A 26216-nucleotide genomic window follows, 5' to 3' on the forward strand; every position below is an offset into this window, starting at 1 on the left:
TGATGAATTAATGACTAATATTGAGGTGGATTTTCCCCAAAAAAATAGTATAAAAAGTCTGAGGAGTAAAGGCCTGCTCAGATGCTGCCTGTGTGAAGGATACCTGGGGCGCTTAACAGCATCTCCAATATTGCTGGTTAAAGGCTAGATTAGAGCTTTTTAACTTAAGTTGATTTTAAGTTTTATTTTATTTTGCATTAACTGCTTTGTATTGTAACCAATAAAACAAGTGCCTCCTGTGAGACTTTACTTATAACTACGAACTGAGCCTGAAATATGTTTTATAACCATGTTAATCATATTATTGTATATTATTATACAGTTGTTAGATGCTACATTGCTCCATTGAAATCCAAACAACTGAATCATGATGTCAACTTAATTGTGATGTTGTGATAAAAGAAACCAATCTCTCACGTGATCTATGCGTGATATCTGATAACGGTCGGTAGGTGGCGATATTTCCTGGCGAACCGCAGAACTGGGCGGAGACACTCGCACTGAACAACCATGTGCATCCGGTTCACAAGATCATCATCATGGCGGCGCCTGCTGCTGCTGCTGATTCTTCCTCCGTAGAAAACATGCCAGAAACTGCTAATGGACCCTCGGAGGACTTCACTGAGGCCCAGAAGCGACCGCAGTTCGGCACTCGCTTCCTCACAGACCCGCGACAGGTGTTTCAGCACAACGCGTGGTATGTAAGACTGCCTGTCACACACACTTACAAACTCCAGACTGCTAACACAATTATTACAGTAACTTAATCACAATTTAATGGAAAAGTCACGGAAATTGATTTGTCAAAATGGGTGGGAACTTAATTCTTTAGAAAGTTCGAAACATACAATATTTTATACATGTGGAGTGATTAAAATAAAGGATTTGACCATTATCAGAATATCGAATATGTAATATAATGAATGTATAATATGAATATGTGTGAAAATATGATGTATGTAGAATGTTAAAATAAAGCATTGATTAAACTATAGCTTATTTATATAGTATATATAACAAAACAGTATGCTGTTGTAGTTAATCAGCATAATTGTACAATTATATTTGTCCGTCCTTTTAGTACAATTATATGTGTCCGTCGTTTTAATACACCTGATTTGTTTCCGTGATGGTGTTTCACCTCTTGTAGGGATAATGTGGAGTGGTCAGCAGAACAGGAGGAGGCTGCCCAGAAGAAAGTGCAGGAAAACTGTCAACCTCTCCCAGAAGAAAAACAAGGTATTAAACACTTCATCTATCACCCACCTAATGTTTATAATGCTTTAATAATAAAAATACAGTTAAATATAGTTACATATTTTGAATTAGCTTTTAGTTTTTCTTTATATTTTTGGTTTTCATTGTAATTTTATGTGCTTTTGTCATTTTTATTAGTTTTAGCTGTTTTATTTCTATTTTACTTTTAGTTGCCAATGCAATTTTTTTTGGTTTCTTTGAAGTTTAGGTTCTATTCAGTGATATTTAATTATATATATACCTATAAAACAATTTGAAATCATTTTAATTTACAATAACAACACTGTCTATATCAGCAGGTTTTTGCCGCCTTGATTAACAAAGACTTGCTCAGAGGGATTTTTCTTTTCTTTGATCATATCTCTCTCTTTCAGAGGAGTTTGACAGCAGGGCTAATGAGTACTGGAACGATTTCTACACCATTCACGAGAACCGCTTCTTCAAGGATCGCCACTGGCTGTTTACAGAGTTCCCTGAGCTGGCTCCTCGACAAAAGGCTCCACAGGACAGTGAGGAGATGGGAACCGCAGTTCAGTATCTGTTAAATGGTGAAGATGTTCCCTCATCACACACAGACACTAAATTTCCTGGAGTGTCTGCATCCTATCGCATCCTGGAGGTGAGTTTTCTAATACAGTAGATGCTTTTAAAGTTCACCCAAATAACTATTAACCTCACTCCATTGACTTTCATTATGTGGAATAAAGGCCTGTTCGCACCAAGAACGATAGTAATTATAAAAAAAATGTTGATTAAATAAATAGCTGAACCAGTGGGCAATATTGCTGCAGCTTAGCCTGCCCTTCTGCCACTTAAAATGCTTGAGCTTTTTAAAGCTAGATAGATCCTGATTGGCTGTGGAAAAATTGGTTCTGAAAGTGATTCCAACAATATTGTTTCACTGTTCTATTATCATTGCTATCGATAATACTATACTATATTACGTTAACATTGTAGTTATCATCCTTGGTGTGAATGGGCCTGAAGAGTGAGCAATTACATTTTTGGGTGAACTGTTCAGTATTAGAATGAAAGCCCTGTCAGTAGAATATGCTCACTTTCACCTTTTGTGTATCGTGTGTGTGTGTTTGGGGGTCTGTAGGTGGGCTGTGGAGTAGGCAATACAGTCTTTCCCATCTTAAAAACCAACAAGTGAGTCCAGATATAAATCAACCATAGTGTTTGTTACTCATGCGGATGAAACAACTTCTTTTCTATTTGCTTTACAGTGACCCAGGTCTCTTTGTTTATGGTTGTGATTTCTCCAGCACGGCTGTTGACCTTGTCAAAGTAAGTAACAGGAAGCTTTTAATCTCTTTTAATTAAGAAATCTGTATTTAGCATTCATAGCATGCTTTTTATTTAAACTAGTTTGATTCATTTTTTTGGCAGTCAAACCCTGAGTATGATTCGTCGCGCTGTCACGCATTCGTCCATGATATGAGTGATGCGTCTGCAGAGTATCCAATGCCAGACTGCAGTCTGGACGTCATTGTCCTCATATTTGTGTTGTCCGCCCTGCATCCACAGAAGTGAGTGTTAATGACACCGTGGGTGAGTTTTGAATTAGGACAGAAATCTATTAAATCTATTTGTATCCCCTCCCTATAAAAAGGTATTATTATTATTATTATTATATTTTCAGTACTAAATAGTTTTTTTCTTCTTCTTTAAAAAACTTAATGTACAGAATTTAACAGAAATGTGAAAAGGGTCCAGTGTTCATTTGTTTACCTCTGTTGAGCAGGGTGAGTTTTGTTTGTTCGCATTGAAGCTGATGGAATGATGTACAGGTCTGAACATTTTTTGGAAAGGTTTTAAAAATAGTATTAAACGATGATTAATTAGAATGGCTGATACCCTGCAAATGATCTGTTTCCATCAAGCACGTGATATTTAAAACAGTGGTTCTCAACCAACTTCCAGGCGGAGCCCAGTAAGTCTAAAATGAATTAAATTTAGTTATATAAGCATAATTTATTAAATGTATTAATAATTTATTCACTAAAATGCAAAATATTTATTTTAATTACAACTCAGGGCTCAACACTAAGGATTTTTTGTACTGGCCCGGTCGGCCCCAAAACCAAAAAATAATAAAGTAAATGAAAGAAAATGGGCCTATAAAATAAGCCTAGTATTGTTTTTGTTATTTTTGATACATATAACCATAATAAATAAGGTAATGACACCAAAAGCTACTAGATTAACTCATTTAAACTAGGGCTGTCAAAAGATTAATCGCGATTAATCGCATCCAAAATAAAAGTTTGTGTTTACATAATATATGTGTGTACTGTGTATAATTATTTTGTATATATCAATACACACACATGCTTGTATATATTTAAGAAAAATGTGTAATTTATATATAAAAAAATTATATTTATATATAATATAAATTATATATAAATATATACAGTATATGTATGCAAATATTTCTTAAATATATACATGCATGTGTGTGTATTGATATATATATACAAAATAATTATACACAGTAAACCCGCCAGGAGGTGGCAGCAAGTCACAGTTAATGAGTGAGTCATTGAGATTCAACCGATTCATTCAAATGGATGATTCATTCAGGAAGGAAGCATTTTACTTATGAGTGAGTCATTGAATCATTGATTCAGCTGATTTGTTCAAAAAGCTGATTCAATCACTAAAGACACACCGCCGTGTGTTGCTCAGAGACGCAAAACATTGCTGTGGACTTAGTCTTTGTTTGGAACTATTTTCGTTGGCGGAATAGAGCGAAACAGGCGATTTTTATGTCTAAAATATAAGTCACTTAATATTAACTTATTAAACTGTATGTTGTATAAAATCAATTTCTCATTTGTAATCATGCTGATATGTGGAGAAAATGGTGCTCTTCGTGTAATATTGGTTAACTAAATTAAATTACATCAATATAAAAGACACACGGGGATTTTTGCCCTTATCTTGAATCTGGGGGCATTCTAGATGCATTATAATAGACTAAATCACGCAGTAAAAGCATACACTCTAAATGTGCACACGCTCTAGTCTAGACTACATCACGTACGAAGTGTATGCGTGTACTCAATGGGTGTGTTTTTTTGGAAAGTGAGGGACATGCTCGATAATGTCAGATCGTTAAATCAACAATTACGATATCATAGCCGATATATATCGCACACCCCTACACTGGCCCGATCGGCAAGTGACAGTTCCCTTCACTGTCCCGACTCCCGAGCGCCGTTCACACTGGCTCCGGGCCATCGGGCAGTCCTTATTGTCGAACCCTGCAACATAAGTACATATCAGCTTAGAGACAAAGGGCTTTGAATATTGTCTTGAAGAACCACTGCTTTAAAAGCTGTCGAAACTATTGGTAGATGATATGTAATTTTGATTGGTCAGTTGCGGCATTATTATTTATTTTTGCATAGTGACTGACTGTTAAGTCCAGGTTTCCTACACGGTTGAGAGAGCCACTATTTCATGTCTATTAATTTGTTTGAAATGTAACCGTGTAATAAGTGTGCTATTGTAAGTCGGCTGACAGCAGGGCCAGTGTCACACAATAAACATAACAGAGTGACCTGTCATCCCTCTTGATTGTCAACCACTAGCAGTGCATTCACTTCTTAACTTCCATCTGTTTCAGGATGCAGAACTCCATTAATAGATTAGCACGATTGCTGAAACCCGGAGGAGTGTTACTATTGAGAGACTATGGTCGCTATGACATGGCACAGCTTCGTTTCAAAAAAGGTAGATGTTACATCCTTGTGAAAAGTCAACTTTTTTTTTGATAATTTCTCAAAGAAGATTTTCAGATTGCAGTAGGTTGTCTTGAGTCACGTTCAAATCACTCACACAGATGCAGCAAGTAGGCCTAATTGTGATGGGAGAAGAACCACCAAAATGTCAATATTGTAGCGTTCCGTTACTGTAAAACATATTTTGGTCTGCACTATTTTTAATGTAATGAGACCATGGTTTTTATCAGGACAAACTTTGAAGTAAAATTTGAGTACAAAAATGTAGTATTTGTCATTAAATAAAAGTGTATTAAATGTTTGTGTCTATTGACTGTATCTGCCTATAAATGGCCTGTGAAGCTGATATTGCAGTAAACAACGGTGGTTTGTCGGTTTGTCCTTTACTCAATTTGTCCTTTACTCAATCAGGGAGGTGCTTGTCTGAAAATTTCTATGTTAGAGGGGATGGGACACGCGTCTACTTTTTCACACAAGGTAAATGCATGTATATACTTGAATTGTACACTTATAAGAACCTCTATTTGATGAATAAGCTTTGGTTGCACAATTTATCATGACAAAATATTAGTGTAATATGAATGCAGTTAATAAAGAATGGCACACATTTTACAGGGATATATATATATATTTTTTTTTTCTTTTGTCATTTTCTTCTAGATGAGCTGCATGATCTGTTCTCCAGTGCCGGCTTGGAGAAGGTGCAGAACTTGGTGGACCGGCGCTTACAGGTGAACAGAGGAAAGCAGCTGACAATGTACAGAGTCTGGTTACAGTGCAAGTATCGCAAGGTCCTGGCGCCGCCTTAGAATCAAGGTTGCTTATTTTGAGAGATCGAGAACATCGGGGCTGAACCATGAGAATGTGGTGATGTGGTTGTTTTAAAGATGGACAGGATGTAACAACTTTGAAGATTGCGGTGCTGAAACATGCCATTAAGTGTTCTGAACGCACTGAGTGGAATGGAGACTCGATCTTATGCAGCCTACTTGGGAATGCTGATGGAGGACATGAGTTCCCATGATGCACCTGAGGACCATAAACTGTTTGTTCATCATACTGAGTGATGTTTTTAAGGACTTTTTATCTTATGAATAAACTACATGATGGTATTAAATCAAAGCATCTCTCTGATTGTCAGCTACTGTTTTTTCCCTTCTGTCTTTAGTCCTTTACTGGACACAAAGCTAAATGTGGACTGAAAGCCACAAAACTCCAATGCTGATTTCATGGGCTCTGAGGTCGATAAAACAGGATTCCCACATTCGTGGAAAACCTGGAAATATGATGAATTTTTTTAAATTGCGATGTCACGGAATTTTTTATTTATTTTGCTCTGCTCAAGTTTTTGATTGGTTAAAGATTACACTTTGTAAGTGCAAAAATGATTTCCCAGTAATTGCAAAATGGAAAAAAGTGGAAGTTCACAGTTAAATTATTCATTTACATTTAATTTAGTGATTATATAAAAATTATAGTGAAAACAATCGCACTTTTATTTACATTTTACATGGTATACATCCATTGAGAAGTGTTATATTATATCAATAGGAGTAATCACCATTTCTCTCATTTCACCTAAATAATCACTATAATACAGGACAATTTGAGTTACTGTCCAAGAAGTTGTTTCCTTTTCAAGTTTTATACCCTTTATTTAATACTGTTTGAATGCAAAAGCTGGGGAAAAACACGTCCACAGTAAAGTTGACATTATATTTCTTTAACAATGCTGCATGTGCACAGCATAAAACCCTATAATAAAAATATAGAAAAAAAAAAAACATTTATTTGTCCTTTCATTGATAAGTGTTTGCTAGTGGAAATGGGCGTGGTTGAAAGGTAGAAATGTCTTGCACAATCTCACGAGAAAATATGAGATTTACCAATTATTGTTTACATTGCACAAAATGAGAACCGAATCGATTATGATTTCGCGAACCCGATTGGGAAAATGATTATTTTCGTCTACATCAACTAATCTTTCTAAAAGGAGACGTTAGGCTGGAACGGAATTTAAAGAGCCAATTTATCATTCCAGGACTTGATCCCGGTTCGGTGCTGACCCAGAGCAGCGAAGACAAACGAGAAACAAAATATCTCAAAAAACAACACCACAGTTAACTAACTTCGAAGCGAATCGAGTAATTTTGGATGGGAAATCATTAGGTGTGGATCTGCAGCGAGGTACCATATGCCTCAGATCTGGTAGAAAATAGTTATAGCAGAAGGCCAGCGGAGAAAGGCGGGTTCGGGAGATCAAGGCCTCGGAGGTCTCGCGGTCCTCGGACTACAGTAGGACGCGGAGCTGGCGTCCCCTAGCGACACAGCAGGCACCGAGCGCAGGCGAGGGTCGGGGTTTCGGCTGAGGCCTAGCCCTGAGATGTCGGGCTGAGACGGGAAGGGCGAGACGGGAGACCAGAGGAGGAGAACGGTCGAAGAAAGGAGATCTAATTAATCGGCAAGAGGGAGAAAAGACCCCGATAAAACAGGTACAAAGACAGATGTTGCAGTTTAAGGAGGCTAGTGGAAGAATTCGCAGGGCAATGTAAAAACAACAGACAATAGAAGCAAAACCCAGGGGTAAAGCGATACTGAGACGGTATTTATATACTGTTTCTTTTGTTTTGATCCTTTGTGAACCCTTTGTCCTTTAAAACGTTATTTTTCCTGATTTGTATCGGTTATTTCAATCAATCGCACACATCTAATGATTGGACTAGAATGAGAACTTGACCATGCCAATTCATCAAGTCATCCTGAAATAATGTGTAATATTCTGAAACGAGATTACAAATTCAAGGGAATCCTGACAAATTGAATCTTTAAATCATATTAGACGTGTAACGGGTGAGATTTAACTAAAATATAAATCGGTGGTGGGGTGGCTCTAACGTTGTAACTTAATAGTTTGGTTGGTTGGTTGGTTAGTTAGTTATGAAGTAGATATAGAGTTGTTCATTGTGCATGTTTCCCCCCAGCCTCCTCCTCGGATAATATTAATAACAGTGTATGATTTTGAACCGATTGCATTTGTTTTCTAGTCGAGAACAAGACTGATTAATAAGAAACAATGTTCCTTTGCTAAATGCACTGCAGGTTATGTTGCATGTGGTTTGACATGTCTTAAGATCTTGCATGATCATGGTGTTTTCCCGTAGGATATCTATAGGATAAATGGCTTTAGGTTGGAGTGAGTTATGACTGAATGAGTGGTGGTGGCGAGGCTGAGTCATGAATCTCAGAATGCTCTCGAAAACATGTATTGGGGACACATGACTCAACATGTCATACACATCACTGTCCCGTCAATCTGTCAGCATCACTATGGCTACATAATGTTATGCACACTCCCTTCCCCTCTTTCCAGCCATGATGGAGGAATTGCACAGCTTGGATCCTCGCAGGCAGGAGTTGCTGGAGGCCCGTTTCACAGGAGTCGGAGTTGCCAAGGTCTGTCCGGTCTCAAACTGCTATATTTCTGCCCCCATCATCCCTATCTGTTTATGATAATCATTCATTCCTGCACATACCTTCCCTCTCACATCAGACCTCATCTTCTTCACTCATTCATGTGTTTTACTAGGCCCTGGGCCTGTTTGCTTTCGTACATTCAGTTTCAGTTACATGTTAAGTTCATTTTTCCTCTTGCTTTTGCCCAGCTATTGTTTCACTCATTTTCCGCAAAAGCTCATGCATGTCATTAGCATTAGTCTAAGAGGGACAGCGTTTTGGACCATTAATGATGCACCAAAATGATTTTTCTTTTTACCAAAACACTGTTTTTTATTAAAGATTTAATTTAATCGAAAAGCCTGAAGTGGAAGTTTCGATAGTCTATTCTTCCCTATTGTGCCGTATATCCAAGTGAAACGGCTTCTCGAACAAGAAAAAATGTAAGGCAGGACTTGATTTTGTCCACTTGGAATTGATTGGATGGATGTGGTTTGCTATTGCTGTGATGTCACGTGAGTGACAGGTTGCCTAGTCATCAGAGAAGAGATGTCACTGCAAGAGAGAGGGGAAGTTATTTTGATAAAATATATATTGAATCAGTCATTTTAGTATTGGGGAACCACAGAAAGACTTTGGATATCAATCAGCATTTGCGATACGTGTCTTTTACTGAGGAAAAGATTGGGATCAGTTCTGAGTAGGACAATAGGTTTGTCAGTTTTTCAGTGTTAGTTGTTCATTGGTCACTGCCATGGCCACGAGAGTCCTCCCCACTGACTGGCCAATGCTGGATGTTGTGTGAGAGTTAGTATGACCGTTTTCTCTGCATCTGTTTGGTTTGGTGTGAGAATTTTCACCAAGTAAATGATTAAGAATAGTCAGTAGGTGTGCTGCACAGGGGTGTTTATCACTTTGTTATTGGATTGTGGTGGGATATAGCCTGACCTGACCAGAATGACCAGCATCTGTCACTCTCTTTCTCTCTGTACCTCATTGCTTGTTTAGCTCAGAGCAGGAAGGCTTTAGTTACACAACTGAATCTGAGTTAACAAGGGCTCATTAATATCATGTGTAAAAACTAAGGTAATGATTTAAAAACTCAGATGCTACTTTCTCGCTGAACTTTTTGGACTTTTTTTTGTTAATTTCTTCACCTAAAACATTAAACTCTAGGTCAACAGGCAATGAGGAGAGAGACTTGGAGGCAGATTTAGGAATTATTAGTCTTCGAAATAGGAAAATAGAGAGGGAAACAAGGGAAAATCACGATCTAATTTTTCCCCATATTTTGCTGTTTGTGGATGACAATCTGACAATTAGCTAAATTAATTGAAGTCATTATGAATTGCCATTTGTAACCCAATTCGTTTTGTGATTGGATCAGAATTGATTGGATAATTAAAGTGTTGGTGTTGTATACGTGACTGCCTGAAATAATAGGCTTATTTTTAAAGCTATTTTGGGCATTTTTAACATTTTCCAGTACCCCACATGGCTGATATTGACCTCAAGAAAAAAAGCCATTTTGATTTGAGTTGTCAAACCTACCGGTACTACCAATACCAGTCAGTACTAAAAAAAAAAAAGTCGGTACCAGAATTTCTGCAGCACCGGTAGTACAGATAGTACGGGTATATTCGGTACTCTCCAATAGACGCTGCTTCGTGTTTGTTTGAGCGCTCTGAGTGTCAAAGGTTTCTATTTTCTATGCTGCTTTAAATAAAAACATTTAAAAAAACTTTATACAGACGTTAAGCATTAAAGCAAATCACAATCATATCTGTTGAGTGCACGAGCACAATGGCCTGTCAGAGGTCCGAGTCAGAAAGTTAGCCAGTATCCACTTAACACTGCTGAAAACTCACAAGTTTTTTTGTACAACGTGAGCCGCACGCTTGTGATTCCTTTCATTATAACCAACAAAGTGAACATATAATCTAAATAAGAGATTCAATTGTACAAGACAGTTTTTATTTATTTAATATTATAACAGTAGTTTTTGCATGAGTGCAGAATTCATTGCTTTAGTGATTGACCGCTTTAGTGATCATAAAGGGCTCTTCTCTTGCTTGCAAGTTTAGTTTTTCATGCTGCTAAGTACACTGCAAAGTCTGAATATGCAATATATCAAAAGAAAGAACACTTTTTATTTTACCCATGCATTCCTTTTTTATCAACACTTGAATGTGTGAATTCATTAACTTCCATAAAGGTGGAAATTTCTGTCAAGGCCGGGGAAAGAGTTAAGTGTGAGATTGAATCGGAAACTGCGATGATTAAAAGGGATATAACCAATGGACAAGACAAAATAGGACACATTTTTTTAAAGTACTTGATTCAACAGTTTTTGCTCAACAAATTTTACTGGTATTGGTGCCGACTACGAAGCGGCTTTTATGTGTTTCGTTTTAATTTTTACCGAACTAAAGACTTTTATCACTGTTTTTTTCCTGCCTTTCAAGCACTGATCTTTCCTTTTAGGAAATGCAAATCCAGTTATCCGTTGTCTTCCTCTCTACAGGGTTCTGGACACAACGAGTCATCTAACCAGAGCTTGTGTAGCGTGGGCTCCCTCAGTGACAAAGAGCTGGAGGTTAGTACACATTTTGTGCTCATGATGTGAAGAAGTCATTGAGTCTCTAAAGTATCCCTGCTTCGGTCTATAGTAAGTGATGCAATTGTCAGCTAACATGTTTCATGTTGACAGTCAGGGAGGTCCAGCTTGGTGTTCAAATGTTGTAGCTAGTGCCATGTTTTATTTATTTCACCAATAAGATAACCCAGTGCTTGTGGTTGGGAAGACTTTGTTGCTTCTGTTTTTTTTTTTTCCCTTTCTTTAATATTTGGCTTCTGGATTTTGTTAATCAGTGAAATGCACAACAAAAGTGTGCAAATATTTTAAACTTAAGACATTTCTGAAATAACGACCCTGTCTGCCATTGGGCAGACAAACAGATAGTACGTCATTTTAATGTAGATAAATTAACAATGAATTTTAGAATGTAGCCTATGTTCTCTCAGAGAACTGTCTGACGTTACAACTCTAAAGTGTACAAACAACAGAAAGCAAGACTAAAGTTCCATTCACGTAAAAGTTTCTTAACAATGGCATGGATGATGGCATTCTGTTTATTATAAGCGTACTGCAGTTATGTCGTCTGTTGCTTTAAATGTTTGTGCTATAATTGTTCATCAGCTGGAAAAATATTTCAGTGTAATGGTTTGTGTCAGAAAAAATAGCTAGGAGACATTTCAGTTATTTATTAATAAAACTAGTGTTTTCTGAGTCCGTGTCGATGCTGACTTTAGAGAAATGCACCTTTCATACAGATTACATAAGCGGAGTGTATTTGTTTTGCTCTTGTCTGAGGCAAGTAGTCTATGCTGAGTTTCGTTTCATTTTTGCTCCAGTTCACGGAGACAGACGACAGCAAGCGCATCCTGTTTGTTTTCTTGATTTCACAAAAGCACAACGTTTTTTTTGTTAATGGAGTTTACACAAATAAGTTTCAAATAATGTATTGCTCTTATCTGTATAATGATAAATTAGTATTTTAAGTTGTTTCCGCTGTTATCAGCGATAAAGCTGAAAAAGTATAATCTGTAAAGTATAATCTGTAGTTTTCACGGAAGTCCAGGTAACATGGACAACTAGTTACCATTGTTCATTTTTTTTAATATATATATATATATATATATATATATATATATATATATATACTACTGACATTGTGATTTGTAACAATAGAAAGCGGGTTGAAAATTGGCAAATTTAGACTTTAACCATATTGTTCAAAAACAGCATTACTAGATGTTGTAAACTAAAACTGATGCAATTTATTTGAAAACGGGCAGATATATACTGAGATTGTTGTGTCTCTGTAGTCTTTGGATGATGTCCAGTCTTTCAGGTTGTATGAGCCTCTAACATTTCAATGGAAACTTCTGGAATGAATGGGGTTGTGGAATGAGGTGATGTCATGGATTCTTGCGTTCGCCTGGCAGCTTACAATGTCTGTCTCTCTTTCTCCCTTTCTCTCTCTCTCTCTCTTCTGTCTCCCTACTCAGACCCCAGAGAAGAAATCTAATGACCAGAGAACACGCAAAAGGAAAGGAGACCCTTTTGACAACCAGGGTAAGTTGATGTGATTGATAGACTAGCTATGAGAACCAGAGCATTTGGCAATGTTACGTCTTTTAGAGTGTCTTTTCTCTTAATGGCTATTGTTCTGATTTCCCCCACACAGGCAAAGGAGGAGGGAGAGGACACAAAATTAGTGATTATTTTGAGGTAGGTGCATGTAGTTCATGCATTCTGTCATTAATAACCATTTGACCCCCATTCTGGTTTGACTTCTATTTCCATGCTCTTTTCCTCTGATTTAGCCTATAAGTCATGTGTTTCTGTGTAGTTTGCAGGGGGTAGTGGTACTGGTACCAGTCCAGCACGTGGCATTCCTCCAGTGGCGCGCTCCTCTCCTCAGCACTCTCTCTCCAACCCTCCTGCTGCCGTGAGTTTCTTTCTTGCTTCTAAGCCTCTCTTTCTATTCATGTAGTGATTTGATATAACTATTAAAGGGACCCGAAAATGTAATCATTTATTCACGCTCATGTTGTTCTAAACCCGCCGAACACCGTGTAACACCGGTAACATCGACTACCCCAGCAAGCCTTCCTGAGAGTTTTCTGGTCCTCCATTGAAAGTCCTGGTAACTAAAGTTTAGACGATCCAAAAAGTTCATAAAGGCGTTGTTAAATGAATACATTTATAAATTATAAATCGGACCGTTTAATACAAGTCTTGTGAAGAGATATGATCGCTTTATGTGATGAACAGGTTTAACTTGTATACATATAGCGCATCACATATGGTAAACACGGAATCATGCGTGCGTTACGCACTAGAACAAATCTCATTGGTTCTCGAGCGTCACACACACACACACACACACACACACACACACACACACACACACACACACGTGCTTACCAGATGTGATGTGCTCTATCTATGTGTGTCAAACCTATCGATCATTGTTTAGATGTAATTTAAAACGGCTCATCATATAAAGCGTTCGAGACTGGCATTAAACTGTTTGATTTATATGGATTTGTTTTCAACGTATTTATGAGGTTTTGTTTACCTGGACATTCAATGGATGGACAGAAACCTCTCAGGTTTCATTAAAAATATCTTCATTTGTGTTTTAAAGATCAACCAAAATCGTATGGGTTTGGAATGATATTAGGGCGAGTAAATGATGACAGAAATAAAATTTTTGGGTTTAGTATTTTAATCGATTATGTAATTTCAGCCATATATACATGTTTAACCTGCATTTAGGCAGTAAAAACAATACTTTGAGCGATGCTCTACAACAGGGTTTCTCAAACTCGGTCCTGGAGGGCCACTGTCCTGCACAGTTTAGCTCCAACCCTGATCAAACACACCTAGCTGTGAGTTTCTAGTGATCCTGAAGACATTGATTAGCTTGCTCAGGTGTGTTTGATCAGGGTTGGAGCTAAACTGTGCAGGACAGTGGCCTTCCAGGACCGAGTTTGAGAAACCCTGAACTAAACAATAAATATTAAAGATTATTAAAAAATAATAAAAAAAACCTGAAAACTGTATGGATGAGAGGTCAGGGATACATATAGTGTGCATTGCAAATTGTATATTGCTGTAACTGATGCTTAGTAATAAGATGACAAGTTATTGCTGTAGCTGTGTACAAGCAGTTCAGTACAAGCATTATCAAAGAAGTTATAATTATATTTGTTCATGTACCGTCACAGTAGCAGTTATTATTATTATTATTATTATTATTATTATACAAATGATTGTAGAGTTGCAGTGCAGAGGACTGGCAAGTGCAAAGTGGCCAGTTTTTTTAATCAAAGACCCTTTCGGGTCACTTTTTGTATTGATGGAAATATGTTTTTGGTTTTGATTGACAGGTGCAGCAAGGAAGCCCCTCCTCCATCGGCTCAGTAACCACAGACATCTCCCACTCCTCCTGTTCCCACAAGCCAGTCTCTACACAAACTCAGCACCGAGCCACACAGGTAACACGCACACTTCTAAAAAACACTCACACCTACACAGACACTTTCAGATCCTCACGCTAACACCCAGCTTCGGTCGTTCTTTCTCAGTCTGAGTTGACAATGGAGAAGTTAGCAGCGCTGGAGAGCAGTAAGAGTTCAGATCTGGAGAAGAAAGAGGGACGAATTGACGACCTGCTCAGGGTACGACTTTCACACACTGCTTTCGCACACCTGTGAAAACAGAGCATTGCTATTTACAATACTGTGATTAATATTTTAAAAAAAAATCTAATATAAAAGTTTTTAAATTATAATATTTCATATTACTGCTTTTACTGTATTTTATTATTAAATAAATGCAGCCTTAAGCATCATAAAGCTAAAAAAAAAAAACTGACCCAAAACTTTTGAACAAAGGTGTACACACAAAGTGAAATTTTATTATGAATCTATAAGCCGTGAATGACACTGACTCAACATGAATGAAATGTGGCTTCTATCAGGTTTTAAAGTGCACTGCTGAAGAGTACCGTGTTTGTGTTGGTGTGTTTGTGCGCTGCAGGTGAACTGTGACCTGCGCAGACAAATCGATGAGCAGCAGAAGTTGCTGGAACGATGTAAAGAACGACTCAATAAATGTGTGACCATGAGTAAGAAACTGCTTATCGAAAAGGTAAATGTGTGTTCAGAGAAGACATGATGGTTAATGTGTGGTAGTGTTCTGTATGTGTTACGTTGTTATAATAATGCAATTAATAAATTGTGGGTATGTTTTCAGTCCAAACAGGAGAAGATTGCATGCAGAGAAAAGAGCATGCAGGACCGGCTACGTCTGGGCCATTTCACCACCGTACGGCACGGAGCCTCATTTACTGAGCAGTGGACAGATGGCTACGCCTTTCAGAATCTAGTCAAGTGCGTGAGTTGCACATAAACACGCTCTCAAACTTCAGAGACTACGCAAATGTTGCATACACGCACACTTGACATGTGCTGACAGAATATGGTCAGTTTCACCCCACGTGTGTGTGTAGAGAGCTAGCCATAAAAGACTCATTCAGGTCTGTGTTCAGGGAAGATGAATGAATGTGGTGCTTTCAGGATCTTGCTGGGTGCTCGTATGTGCACAGACCTTCATAGCCTTCTAACATGAACTTAGTACACACAAGTCAGTTTTACCATTTAATCGAAAATAGATTTTCAAAACATCACATAGGAACATTTTTAATGTTTTTTTTAATTATTCACCATGAACAAATCAGTGGAAGCTGGCATGGTGTTAAACACGAACGAACAGACAACAACTTGGTGGTCACTGTCCTTTCAGGAAGGCTTAGTTCACCAAAAAATGTTTTACTCACATTAATACTCACCCTCGTTTCGCTCCAAACCCGTAAGACTTTCGTTCATCCTCGGAACACAAATGAAGATCTTTTTAGTGAAATCTGAGAGTTCTCTGTCCCTCCATTGACAGCTACACAACTACCACTTTCAAACCCCAGAAAGGGAGTAAAGACATCACTAAAGTAAGCCATGTGACTCTAGTGATTTAACCTTAATTTTGTAAAGCGTCGCAAGTTTGCTTTGCTTTGTTTGCGGAATTTTTTTTACCACTTTATTTTCAAAATATTAATCTCCGACTGAGATTGAGTGAATTACCTCAGGACCTAAATTATATCTTATAATCTTATAAAATTATATAAAAATTATGAAATCTTTCATAACAATGTAGTATTGTGATTTTTGGGTTAACCCCAGACCCCTTTTTTTCTTCAGACTTTCTGCACTAAAAGAGATAAAAACATAATACAAAAATTCTAATTTACAACATGCATCATTCTGAGCTGACACATTAAAGGGTTAAATGAAAATTGTTCCATAATTTACTCACCCTGAAGCCATCCTAGGTGTATATGACTTTCTTCTTTCAGCCAAACACAATCGGAGTTATATTAAAATATAAAGCTGGGAAGAGCCAGGATATTAAGGACTGAATGGTACAAAAAAAAACATCTGAAGCCCAACAAAAGTGCATCCATCCATCCATCATAAAAGTAAACAAACCTGTATAATTTTTCTTCTATTGAACACAAAAGAAGATGGTTATTTGTTCTGTAATTAAAATCTGTTTGGTAATTAAACAGTTGACAGTAGCCATTGACTTCCATGGTAGGAAACAAATACTATGTAAGTCAATGGCCACCATCAACTGTCTAGTTACCAACATTCTTTAAAATATTTATTTTGTGTTCAGTAGAAGAAAGAAACTCGTACAGGTTTGGAACAACTTGAGGGAGAGTAACTGATGACAACATTTTTATTTTTGGGTGAACCATCCCTTTAACATGCATAATTAAGCACAACTAATAACTGACGGAAATATCAATTAGCTAAATGAATTAAGCCAACTAATATGATTCGTATTCTTTTGGTTTTTCTACACAACATTTTTTTTTAAATTACAAATGTAATGAAAATGTACCAAAAATGACTCGTTTTGGAAACGGTGGTATTGGTGCATCCAAAGATAGTATAATCGTATTAGCCAAAATATTTAAGAAACAAACATGCAAAGAGTGGAGGGTGTGTATAAAATAAAAATGACTTGGAATTTGTAGCCTGAAACTACTGATCAGACTGAACTTTCTTATGCTTCTGTGTGTCTGTATAGACAACAGGAGAGAGTCAATGGGCAGAGAGAGGACATAGAGAGGCAGAGGAAACTGCTGATGAAGAAGAAACCGCCCAACGCCAGTCAGACTCCTCCTCCCAACCTAGAACCCAACAAACGCAAGAGCAAGAGCAACGGCGCGGAGAACGAGATGTGAGTTTTCTTTCTTCCATCAGGGTTTCCGCGGAGTCATAAAAAGTCATAAAACGTCTTAAATTTAATAATAAGAATTTTAGGCCATAAAAAGTCATAAAAACGTCCGGATTTTCCATACAAGGTCATAAATTTCATTTAGCCACGTCTTAAATTGATATGCTCGTTCATTCGTTGGTTTTACCATTGCCTTTTCCCCCTGAAAATGCGCTGGCGGCATAATGTTAAATGCGGCAAAAGCGGAACGCTCATTTGAACCGCGCGCCACACGGACCATTTACCCGCTCGGCTCCAAGTCCAAACGGCAGCGCAGCGCGAGCTCAGTAGAACTGACGCGTTTACTCCGATCGGTCTCGGTCACAAGATCCAGTGAGAAGTGCCTGAATTCAGCGAAGAACACACTGTCTCAGTGATTTAAACCAGTTTAAAGGCAGATGAAGCAGCGCTGACAAACAGGAGAAACACTGCACAACGATATAGTCAGAAGGCTTTTCCGTCTACAATCTCCCATCATTTACCATGGATTTACTGTAACATTAGCCTAGTAATATTAACTGCACCATGTGGGATATACATATTGAATTTTATTATATTATTAGTGCTGATAATGTATTAAAGGACTAATGGAATATTTACAGTATTTAATAATGTATTTAGGCTACTGTTTTTCATACATTTCCTGAAGATACGTGCCATCAAAGTTAGGCAACACAAACCTGTTTCAAGACTTGACCTAGTAATTATTTTCCCAATAAAGAGATTTATTTTGTTAAGGACAAATGACAAATGTTTGAATGTCCTAGACCTCAGATTTGTGAAATGTTCACCTGTTTTAGCAAGTGTTTGTCATTATATTTTCTGGCAATAAAGAGTAAAGTTAGTTTAAAACCACAATTAACGCTCTGGTTTCTACAACTTTCACTTAGAAGCAACAGTCTGCCTTTAAACTTGAAAGAAATAAAGATTTGACATTTATCGTGATAATTATCGATATTGACTAATATAAAACAATTATCGTGATAATTGCCTTTGGCCATATTGCCCAGCCCTAACTGAAATCTCCCGGTCTATCACAATGGGAAAGTGTACATTTAACGAGCCATGGCTCAAAGATGGTGTGTTTAGTAGTTGGCTCAAGCCCGTTGCAAATAATCAGTATCAAGCAAATTGCACACTGGGTAAGAAGGCATTGGAGCTGTCTTTAGGCATTTAAATAATACATCTTGTTACTTTCAATGAAAGTCAATAATAAAAAAAAAAACTTTTGAAAGGAATTTTAATGAATTTTTCGTAATTCGTGTAGGTCATAAATTTCAATCATAATGGTCATAAAAAGGTCTTAAAAAGTCTTAAATTTGACTGACCAAACCCAGCAGAAACCCTGTTCCATGTTAGGCTTTGAGTAGTTTAGCGATTCAACTTAATTGGATTTTGTCCTAATTTGTTTGTCCTCAGGTTATCTTTAGCAGAATACCATGAGCAAGAAGAAATTTTTAAACTGAGACTTGGACACCTGAAGAAGGTATTCAAATCATCACATTCATATTACAAGTGTGATTAAATTCGTGTTGTCAAGGAAACGGGTCTTAATTCCTGGTTGCTGTGTGTGTGTGTGTGTGGCAGGAGGAAGCGGAGATTCAAGTGGAGCTGGAACGGTTGGAGCGCGTGCGTAATCTTCACATCCGAGAGCTCAAGAGAATTCACAATGAAGATAACTCCCAGTATGCACTTTCAAAGTTTATTTCCACACTTTCGCCTGTTTCATTACAGGGTTTATTTTTTAGAAAGCTTTTGAGGGTTTTTCTGAGTTTAAACAGGGTCTATGGTGGATTTATCTATTACATCATTGTCCGATTGTCTCTTCGACTCTCAGGTTTAAAGATCATCCCACGCTAAATGACCGTTACCTGCTCTTGCATCTGCTGGGCAGAGGAGGCTTCAGTGAGGTATACAAGGTAAGCAGATCTGTGATGGGAAATATGTATGTGAATGTGTAGTTGGGTTTAGGAATAGTCAAATCAAATATACATATCTTCATAATCAACTAGTCATTGGGTTGACTGGAAGACTTGTCGACTAGGGCATCTTAAAGAAAAAATCATGGGCTGTTCACATAAGACACATTCTTTGTTTGAAAAAAAGGCTTGAGGGAGCACAATAGAATGAAAATGGAAGAAAAAAAGTAGATAAATTAGGCAGCTTCACTAATCGATTGGTCTCTCCCTGTTCTTATTTCTTCAGGCCTTTGATTTGACTGAGCAGAGGTACGTGGCTGTGAAGATTCACCAGCTTAATAAGAACTGGAGAGATGAAAAGAAAGAAAACTATCACAAGTGAGTGCAAACATCTTTTCCAGCCTTGTTTCTTAAAAACTACTGGTTCAGCATTAGTAGCCAAGTGTGCTTGTCCCAGAATGCATTCCTCTTTCTGAACCAGATTGGGATTCTGAGGCCTGATTTCTAAAAATATAAAATCATATAAATCATGACTAAAATGTATACCAATACAATTGTTCTCATTATGTTTAAAGATTCAGATATGGTCCATTATTCTGTCAAAGAAAAGTTTATTCAGCACCACTTATTAATTAAAATGGGTTGACATGAAATGTTTTTAGGCATGCCTGTCGAGAATATAGGATCCATAAAGAACTGGACCATCCCAGAATAGTTAAACTGTATGACTACTTCTCCCTGGATACTGACTCGTGAGTAAACTTGCTCTTGTCTTATTGAAATATGAATTGTCTCTGATTTGAAGCTCATTTCAAGATCATTTTCACTAATTTGGGGTAATCAACCTATTTGATTGGTGCAGTTTTGTTTTCCATTGTTTCACTTCTTAAAGTGGAGAGAGAAATTGTTTTATGTGGTATTGTTTCTAGATTCTGCACTGTTCTGGAGTACTGTGAGGGGAACGATCTGGATTTCTACCTGAAACAGCACAAGCTAATGTCAGAGAAAGAGGCCCGATCCATCATAATGCAGGTCGTCAATGCTCTCAAGTACCTAAACGAGATCCGCCCACCAATCATCCATTACGACCTCAAACCAGGTAGGACGTGCGTATGACAGCCGCAGATCATTGAACTTCTGTACTGGGCCAAGAATGAGAACGGCACCATTTTGATGGAGAAGTTGGATCCTTGTGTTTGTCTAGGTAACATCCTGCTGGTGAATGGCACAGCATGTGGAGAGATAAAAATCACAGACTTCGGGCTGTCCAAGATCATGGACGACGACAACTATGGGGTGGATGGCATGGAGTTGACGTCACAGGGGGCGGGGACATACTGGTGAGTGGTCTGCAATGACCAGAACATTTTTTGCTGATAATTTACTCACCCCGATGTCATCCAAGATATCCATGTCTTTCTCTCTTCAGTCGAAAATAAATTACGGTTTTTGAGGAAAACATTCCAGGATTTTTCTACACAGAATGGACTTCAATGGCAACCAACTATACCAATGTTCAAAAGAAGGTTCAAATGTCCGTCTCAATGCAGCTTCAAAGTCTCGACACGTTCCCAGTTGAGAAATAAGGGTCTTATCTCGCGAAACGATTGGTCATTTAAAAAAAATAAATAATATATATATATATATATATATATATATATATATATATATATATATATATATATATTATTTTTTATTTTTATTTTTTTAATATATATATATATATTTTTTTTTTTTATTGATTTATTTTGAAAATGACCAATCGTTTCGCGGGATAAGACCCTTATTTCTCAACTGGGATCGTGTCGAGACTTTGAAGCTGCATTGAGACGGACATTTGAACCTTCTTTTGAACATTGGTATAGTTGGTTGCCATTGAAGTCCATTCTGTGTAGAAAAATCCTGGAATGTTTTCCTCAAAAACCTTAATTTCTTTTCGACTGAAGAAAGACATTGGGAGTAAATTATCAGCAAAAATTTTTTTGAAAGTGAACTAATCCTTAAAGTCATTTATGGTTTGAAGGTTTGGATAAGCAGCTAAGCCCAAAATGCTAAACTCTTGCCTTACTCCGCTCTAGGTATCTTCCCCCAGAATGCTTTGTGGTTGGAAAAGAGCCACCTAAGATCTCTAACAAAGTGGATGTTTGGTCCGTGGGAGTGATCTTTTACCAGTGCCTCTATGGGAAGAAGGTAAAAGACACACTCGTACATTTTCTAATACTGGCTGCATAGTCACTCTCCACTGAGATATTAGTAGCTTTCTCACCTCATCATTTTCATACTTCTCCACACAGCCGTTCGGTCATAATCAATCCCAACAGGACATCCTCCAGGAGAACACTATTCTCAAAGCCACAGAGGTGCAGTTTCCTCCCAAACCAGGAGTCTCACCTGAAGCTAAGGTACCTTTTATTGACAGTTCACTGCCTCTCTTTTTTCTTTCATGGCCAAGTCACCTTTATTTATATAGCTCTTTTTTTACAATACAGATTGTTTCAAAGCAGCTTTACAGGGATAAACAAGAAAATACTGATCAGTATTGCAAACAGAATTCATTTCTGCTGAAAAGACAATAGTGCAAAGTTTAAAGTTCATCAATTATGGAATGAGATCAATTCATCTGTAAATCAGCTCTGTAGATAACAGTGATGTAATCATCCAGCTCAGTTCAATCCAATAGTGTCAATGCAGTCAAATCAATAATATTACTGAATATAACGTGTCCCCAACTAAGCATGCTAGAGGTGACAGTGGCAAGGAACCCCAAATCCATCAGGTGACAGAATGGAGAAAAAAACCTTGAGAAACCAGGCTCAGCCGGGGGCCAGTTCTCCTGTGGACAAATGAGCCAACATTGTGTGAATATGATTCCAGGCAGATTGTGGATTGATATCACTCAGAATATTTTAATCCAACTCCTTCTGCTTGACAATCGGGATACATCACTCCAGCATTTGGTGGGAGGATGCGTTGAAGTTGGCCCGTGGTGTGATCCCAGAGCAGAGAAGTTCAGTCCTAGGATTGTTGAAGTATCTGAGTGTCATGAATTAAGGGTTACTGTTCTCCTGTAATTCCCTTTTACATCCAAATTGTCCCACGAGTATATCTCCAGTGTGGTAAAAAAAATGTCGCAACTCTTTTCTGCATTTGACTATAATTATAAATCCTCCCTTGTCCTTTAAATTGACATTTATTCGTATTTATTGGAATAATATAACAATTTAAACTACCATGCAAAAGTTTGGGTTCAATAAAATATATATTTTTGAAAGAAATGAATAGTTTTATTCAGTGAGGATGCATTAAATTGATCAGCAAATAAACTTTTTTCCATCAATGAATCATGAAAAAAAAAAAAAAAAAAACAAGCAGCTCAGTTGCTTTCAACACTGATTATAATAATATTAATAAATGTTTCTTGAGTAGCAAATCAGCATGTTAGAATGATATCTGTAGGATCAAGTGACACTGAAGACTAATATTTCACAGTATTGCTGTTTTTACTGTATTTTTAATCAAATGCAGCCTTTGTGCGCATAATAAACTTTTCAAAAACATTAAAAAAATTGCTGTTGGTGTTCTGCTTGAACATGCTATGATAAATGAGCATTTTCCTTGTCTTCTTCAGGCCTTCATTCGCAGATGTTTAGTGTACCGTAAGGAGGATCGTATTGACGTTCACCAGCTGGCCAGTGATCCCTACCTCCTCCCACACATACGCAAGTCAGTGGCCGCCACCGGTAACAACAGCATGGCCGTCGCCTCCACCTCCAGCTCCTCCAACAGCAGCGCCTCAAATTGAGAGCCCCGTCCATCCTCGCTTGTTTTGATCGAAGGAAGGGGGTGTAGGGCATTTGCATTTTGCCCCGCCCCTCTCTGCAGTGTAGTGGGAGGGGTCTCGAACCCCTTACCTGCCAAACGAGGGAGCAGGAGGAAAGAGTAAGAGAGGGATGAAGACGAGACGCATCCCCCTCCACCCTTTTTCCTCTCCCAGGCATCTGGAGGGTTGTTTTGTTTTTATTTCATTTTTTTTGGATGGGTGGGGACTAAAAAGCGCCCCATAGAGTGAGCCAGAGCGAGAGGAATTCAAAATAAGGATGTATTACATGAGAAGGACCGAACTGCAATTGCTCAGACTGGTGGAAGAGACTGGTATATGCCCTGCACCCCACAATACACGAATACATGCATACACATGTATATGTACACATTTATAACGAGGTCAGCTTGATTTTTTTTTTTTTTTTTTCTTCTTACATGGCAACACCGTTGAGGGACAAGCCCACTCATATTAATGTGCATTCAAGTGTACAATATTCCTAAAGAATCTGGAGACACTCCCTGCTGACACAAAGCCTGTCCTGGCCCATTTTCCTCGCTCTTACTTGTTATTTTTTGCCTCTGGAACGGATCTATGAACTTTTGGAAGCAATACTTTCAGTGGGTTCATTTCAACAATAGTTAACCCTAGTTTGAACGCCTTTCTGATCTCAGATCACATAATAAATGCTGAGGCCAAATCAGCATCAGGACCTCTATGTTAGCTGATTGTCTATGCTGGGAATCAGATGTTTGTACATTGTGAGAGATGGACAGGTCTAGCCCAGTTGTTTGTCTCTGGAGGTGAGGTTTGTCTTTGTCCTCCTCACCCCTATTCTATGACCAAAGCTGAGCTCTACCAGTAGGTGGTGCTGTTTGACTTGAGTGTTTATTTTTCTTTTCTTTTCCTTTTTTCTTTCTTTTTTTTTTTTCTTTATTCTGGTATGTCATGATTTTAGGAAGCATATTCTTTTAGATTTAGCGACACTAACTGATCCCCCCCCCCCCCCCCCCCCAAGTATGTTCTTGTTTCTCATTTTGTCTTTGGACTGAATCTAATGTTGGAAAATGAGATAAAGTTAGATTTTATTTTTCATTGATTAAAAGTGTTGTGCCTCACATAGAAACATACAGACACAAATGCGTTCAAAAATTACACAGTCATATATGTTTAGGTCTGGTGATGCGGTTAATTGCCTGATCCTGTTTTACTGTTTGTGGGAAAGAACTCTCTAGCGAGGGCGGAGCTAGTTCAGGGGTACAGGGCAGAACTCGGAGCGATCATTAAATACTATTGGTTATTAATGTATTGTGTTGTCTGCATTATTTGTCTTCTAAATTGCTCACACACGGTTCACTAAATCAGTGTTCTAATAGTTAAAGGGATAAGCCTAGTTCACCCCAAAATTTTGTCATCATTCACTCAGCCTCAAGTTGTTCCAAACCTGCATGAGTTTCTTTCTTCGGCTGAACACAAAAGAAGATGTTTTGAAGAATATGGGTAACCAAACAGTTGATGGACCCCACTGACTTCCATAATAGGAAAATAGAAATACTATGGAAGTCAATGGGGTCCATCAACTGTTTGGTTACCCATATTCTTCAAAACATCTTCTTTTGTGTTCAGCCGAAGAAAGAAACTCATGCAGGTTTGGAACAACTTGAGGCTGAGTAAATGACAAAAATTGAATATTTAGGTGAACTATCCCCTCAAGAATTTTCATGTATGAATCGCTTTTTCTTTGCCAGTGTGTGAACAGCTTGTAACAAAACTTAACCTAGGAATTAACCTAGGGAAGGTCTTGGTTTTCCTGTCTATGAAAGCCTGTAGACTTATTTTTATGTGAAGGACGTGACTTTTACACACGCTCCTGAGAGCCTCTCTTACGTTCTATGACACATGAAATGAATGCTAACAATCTTCAGGATAATGCCGAAAGAGCTGTTTTGTACTGTAACGTCAAACGGGATTAATTCTAGTATCACAAATCTAGATCTATATAGTCTAAAGTCTCAAATATGTACTTTTATAATCATAACAGTGTCATTTTAATGACCTCGTCCGTCAACGTGATGCTGACGCAAGTTGATTATTAGACCTGAACAGAATTATGGATAAATCACCTGCTGTTTTAAAAAAAATGCTCTCAAATGTGGTTAGAACTGTTCTTTTTCCGTTATCCGTCACACATTCGTTCAGTGGGCGGGATGTACCCGAATACAAGACTACAGTTAAAGGCTGCGTCTCACCTCAGGGTATCTGTGTCTGTGATTTTTCTTCCAGCTCCAACTGCATTGCCTTTGCAGAGTGACTGCATTGAAGACAAATTCAATGTGAAAGCTGCTGGAATAATGTTGGGGAGGCAAGGCGTTACACTGATGGCCATTGGATTTCGATGGCTGAGAAAGTGTGTATTTGGTAGAATGTGGTGTTTGGGGATGGGTTGTGAAATCTCTGAAACCCTATAATTTCTCTTTCAATCAGAACCAGATAGTTTGGATGGGTGCTTGATGAATCATTGACCTATTCAGTCTAAAGCCGAGCCAAATGCATTTGGACCGTTCAACCCTTTTCAGCAGCTGTTGAATTTATAGTCAAAACCCAATTACAAGGATTATAATTGTTTTGAACCTGAATAGTTTCGGACATTCTGTAAAGATTATAACACTATGCGTTATTTATTTTTATACACGTTTAATTTTTACTTTTTACCAGACTGGCACCAAAACAAAACAAAACCTCCCCCCAGCTTAAGGAGACTTCCAGTCTCTGTGACTCACCATTTGGGGATTGTTTTGGACAAACACTTAGGCAAGCAGAAGCTGGGACCTGTAGATGATTACTTCTACCAAACCAGGCCTGTCTAAACTATTCCGACCCAACTACTCCACCCACTTATTTACTCTAGCCTTGTGATCTCATGTGCGATTACATTACAGAACCTGTCCTAGATTGCCAAACGTTACAAGGAATGTCAAAAACATCCAGTTCTACAGTTTTACAGTTAAAGACCCAAAGACCAGATATGATGAATGAAGACCTGGAGTCAGAAGTATAATCAATTGAAGAAATGTTTTACTGAAGGATAGTTTGCGGTTTCATCA

The 26216-nt window shown here is 37.9% G+C and overlaps 1 protein-coding gene across 2 annotated transcripts; it reads left to right on the forward strand.

Annotated features, from left to right (window-relative positions):
• Positions 1–492: 492 nt before the first annotated feature.
• tlk2 (tousled-like kinase 2) lies at positions 493–24416 on the forward strand. 2 transcript variants are annotated; one of them, XM_084424184.1, is made up of 28 exons: positions 493–697; positions 1151–1239; positions 1632–1876; positions 2360–2409; positions 2487–2547; positions 2650–2789; positions 4895–5001; positions 5421–5486; positions 8380–8462; positions 10987–11058; positions 12534–12600; positions 12713–12756; positions 12878–12976; positions 14424–14531; positions 14622–14714; positions 15076–15186; positions 15292–15428; positions 17185–17337; positions 18793–18859; positions 18961–19058; positions 19211–19292; positions 19579–19670; positions 19955–20044; positions 20222–20391; positions 20497–20632; positions 21371–21482; positions 21587–21694; positions 22921–23610. In XM_084424184.1, exons 1-28 carry the CDS (start codon positions 540–542, stop codon positions 23092–23094), a joined length of 3012 nt encoding a protein of 1003 aa, XP_084280310.1. In that variant the 5' UTR covers positions 493–539; the 3' UTR covers positions 23095–23610. The 2 variants fall into 2 exon arrangements, with proteins under 2 accessions (XP_084280310.1, XP_084280309.1); XM_084424183.1 differs by lacking the exons at positions 493–697; positions 1151–1239; positions 1632–1876; ... (3 more) ...; positions 4895–5001; positions 5421–5486 and adding an exon at positions 6828–7501 and having other exon boundaries at positions 22921–24416.
• The last annotated feature ends 1800 nt before the right edge of the window (positions 24417–26216 follow it).

This window comes from Rutilus rutilus (assembly GCF_951802725.1).
Source record: "Rutilus rutilus genome assembly, chromosome: 1".
NCBI classification, from domain to species: Eukaryota; Metazoa; Chordata; class Actinopteri; order Cypriniformes; family Leuciscidae; genus Rutilus; species Rutilus rutilus.